Genomic DNA, 3,540 nt, shown 5'->3' with positions numbered 1-3,540 from the left:
GTAGAAAATGCATCAATAATTCTAAGGAGATACTGTTTAAATCACTCCTATACTATCTTGTAATGAACAAAAAATAATGAAAATGTACTGACTCAGATACTATTTAGATTCGTTTCGACAATATATCATATTTTGTTTAACTTAATTCCACTTATCACCTTTTTTGTTGTTGTTTAAAATACCATATTTATTTATCATATATGGGTAATGAGTGTAATGCATGTATATAAATTAGATGTTTTTGTATGTGTAAAAAATAGAAGATTGATTTGTGTAATTTCACCAAAATTCAAGGACTATCACTATAATTTTCTAATATAATTGTCAGTTTTTATAAAATTTTACTGGTTTGGCAAGCACGCATTTGAGATTGTTAATCATGTGTTTGTCGCAATCAAATGAAGAAACAATCAATCATCATGTGTCCCAGTAAAAATCATTAACTACTTTACCACTTCAGACTATGTAGGGTAGAAACAAGTGAGATTGGATACCAATGACCTATTACCTGGTTTATAATAAGATAGGTCAGATTAGACTTTTTCGATAAACATACTAGACTTTACGCTTTTTGAAAAACCTATTTAGTTTAACATGTCACACTTTACGCTATCTAAAAGACATATTAAGCCTAGCAGGTCAACCTATTTAGTTATATTATGTAATAATATTCATATTATATAATTTTAATATAATTATTGTTATTATAGATATAATTTTAAAATAAAAAATATATAAAAATATAATTTAATTATTATGGTTAGAATAGTCTAGTTAAAAGTAGGCATATTAGCCTATTTAAATGTATATATGATGATCTATTTCAAGATTATAGTATAATAGACCTTTAAATAGACTAACATGTCATGTCGGCCTTTTAAACGGGTCAGAAGAAGCTTTATAATTTTTTTTAAATAGACTAAGTTCAGACTCTCATATGCTATATATGGTCGGTCTATTTAAGGAAAAACCTGATCTCACGTATTTCTACCTTTACTATCATGTTAAAGCACCCCCTAGCATGATCAATGAGATTAATACTATCTTGCACACTTGTAATTGTTAGATGTATAAAGGCGCAATGGCAGTATTTAAATTGAACAAGATAAGTAATAGCATAATCAATGAGATTAATACTAGCTTGCACACTTGTAATTGTTAGGTGTATAAAGGCGCAATGGCCATATTTAAATTGAACAAGATAAGTAATAGCATAGATAGGCTTCACTCATACATATAAAATGACATGATCACTAATTCTTAAGTAAAGTAAAATCCTCTTGAATCATGGCTACTACAAAACCCTAAATCAAGTAGAACCTTGAATCAAACACAACTTTAAATCGAAGAGAAACTCAAATCAAACCCTAAATCAAGTTCATTGTGAGAACACGCGACTAAGGACACAACAATATATTCTATAATTGTTCGTGTATTTAATTACTTTTAATCCATAAATAAAAGACATCTTTTAGGCCATAACAATGAGGGCTCTAACACTCAGATACCATCTTGGTTCTTGATAAAGTAAAGAGTAAATCATAATGTGAGAAGAAGAAAATAATAGGAAAATTGTTTTATTGCATGAGTTCTATTAGTTATTAAGGTGTATTTAGTTGAGCGATTCAGATTGGTCTCGCTTAATGAAAACTTTAGTTAAGTGAGCGAGAGTCTTAGCTCACCCATCGTGTATTGTAAAACTTATTCAATTCATATTGAGCAAGAGATAGTATCCCGAGTGAAATCCTCCTTCTCGTTGAGCAGTTTGTAGAGAATTTGGTTTTAATCACCACTTTGTCTTTTGACCAAAAACCCTTCCTTTTTCTCTCGTCGATCAATGAGAAAATTCTCACTCAATTTTTTCCAGCGATCTTATCCTTATTCCTTAGTTCATACTTTGCCTTAGTGTGAAGACTTGGTATCCATGGATGACTTAATCGAGCTTGTAAAAAGATGGTAACATCAACCAACAAGACTCAAAGAAGAAGAAGAAAATCAAAGAGACTTCTTTTATTACTCAATTAATAATCGATACAAAGAAGAATTACCAAGCTGCATTATATAGCAAGCAAATGAAGAAGAGAATTAACTAAAGTTTCCAAAAAAAGGAAACTTACCTAAAAACAGAATTAACAGAATTATGACAAATGCTAAAAAAGGAAAGTTTTAGTTATCAAGTTGAGATGTTCTCAAATCACATAGACTTTGAGCTGGGCTTGATGAATGAATGTTATCTTGGATTTGGCTTGGAATGTGAGTAGTTTGATTGATATTTTTAACACACCCCCGCAAACTTGACATATGAATATCCATAATGCTAAGTTTGGAAATAATATTTTGAAAAGGGAATGGAGACAACGATTTAGTAAAAATGTTAGCAAGTTGAAGTGAAGTATGTATGGGAAGAAGATGGATAGTACGATTTTGAAGTCTTTCACGAACCACATGACAGTCTATGTCAATGTGCTTCGTTCTCTCATGAAAAACCGGGTTGGATGCTATGTGTAGAGCCGAATTATTGTCACAAAAGATGCTAACGGGTTTGTGATGAGAAATTCTCAGATCTCTGAACAAAAAGATGAGCCATTGTGCCTCACAAGCAGCCATGGCAAGTGCCCTGTATTCTGCTTCGGAAGAGGATCTTGAAATGGTATTTTGCTTTTTGCTTTTCCAAGACACAAGTGCAGATCCTATGAAGAAGCACCAACCAGTTACAGATTTTCGAGTATCAATGCAAGTTTCCCAATCCGAATCAGAGTATCCTTGAATATCAGTGGTGTTGTTGCTTGGAAAGAAAATCCCTTGTCCAGGAGAGTTTTTAAGATATATGAGAACGTGTGTGACTGCCTTGTGATGTTGATCGGTTGGAGAAGCAAGGTATTGACTAAGGCACCCTACTGCATAGGATATATCGGGTCTGGTATGAGTAAGGTAAAGCAATTTTCCCATGAGTCTTCTATAAGAGGTTATGTCTGATAGAGGTGATCCAGATTGAGAATGAAGAGGAGTGTTGTATGCCATTGGGGTAGAGGCTGGTTTTGCTCCAAGGAATCATGTTTCTTGGAGAAGTTCCAAAGTGTACTTTCGTTGATATAAAGCAATGCCTTGTTTCGATCTAGCAACCTCCATCCCAAGAAAAAATTTCAACTCTCCTTGTTCCGATCTGAACTTTTTATGAAGGACAGTCTTTTTGTGTAGGATTTGATCAATACTAGTTCCTGTTAAGATCAAGTCATCAACATACACTAAGATAACTGTGAAATCAGAGTTAGTGCTATGAGTAAATAATGAATAATCAGAGGAGGATTTCACATAACCAAGTTGTAGCAGAGTGTTGGTGAGTTTGTCATGCCATTGTCTACTTGCTTGCTTCAGTCCATATATGGATTTTTGTAACATGCATACAAGAGTTGGATCTGAAATGTTGAGCCCTAGTGGTGTCTTCATGTAAACAGTTTCCTTAAGATCCCCATGTAGGAATGCTGTATTGATGTCTAGCTGGTGTAGGTGCCAATTGTGCAGCTGCAAGGCATAAAATGA

General features: G+C 33.2%; 1 protein-coding gene across 1 annotated transcript; it reads right to left on the bottom strand.

The window, feature by feature from the left end:
* Positions 1 to 2,442: 2,442 nt before the first annotated feature.
* Positions 2,443 to 3,021, bottom strand: LOC109339079 (uncharacterized mitochondrial protein AtMg00810-like; the record flags this gene model as incomplete). Its single annotated transcript, XM_019576451.1, has 1 exon — positions 2,443 to 3,021. A coding segment is annotated over exon 1 (579 nt), but the record flags the coding sequence as incomplete, so codon positions are not given.
* Between the last annotated feature and the right edge of the window lie 519 nt (positions 3,022 to 3,540).

This window comes from Lupinus angustifolius, unplaced genomic scaffold, assembly GCF_001865875.1.
Source record: "Lupinus angustifolius cultivar Tanjil unplaced genomic scaffold, LupAngTanjil_v1.0 Scaffold_55_6, whole genome shotgun sequence".
Lineage (NCBI taxonomy): Eukaryota > Viridiplantae > Streptophyta > Magnoliopsida > Fabales > Fabaceae > Lupinus > Lupinus angustifolius.
This window is presented reverse-complemented; position numbering and strand designations above follow the sequence as displayed.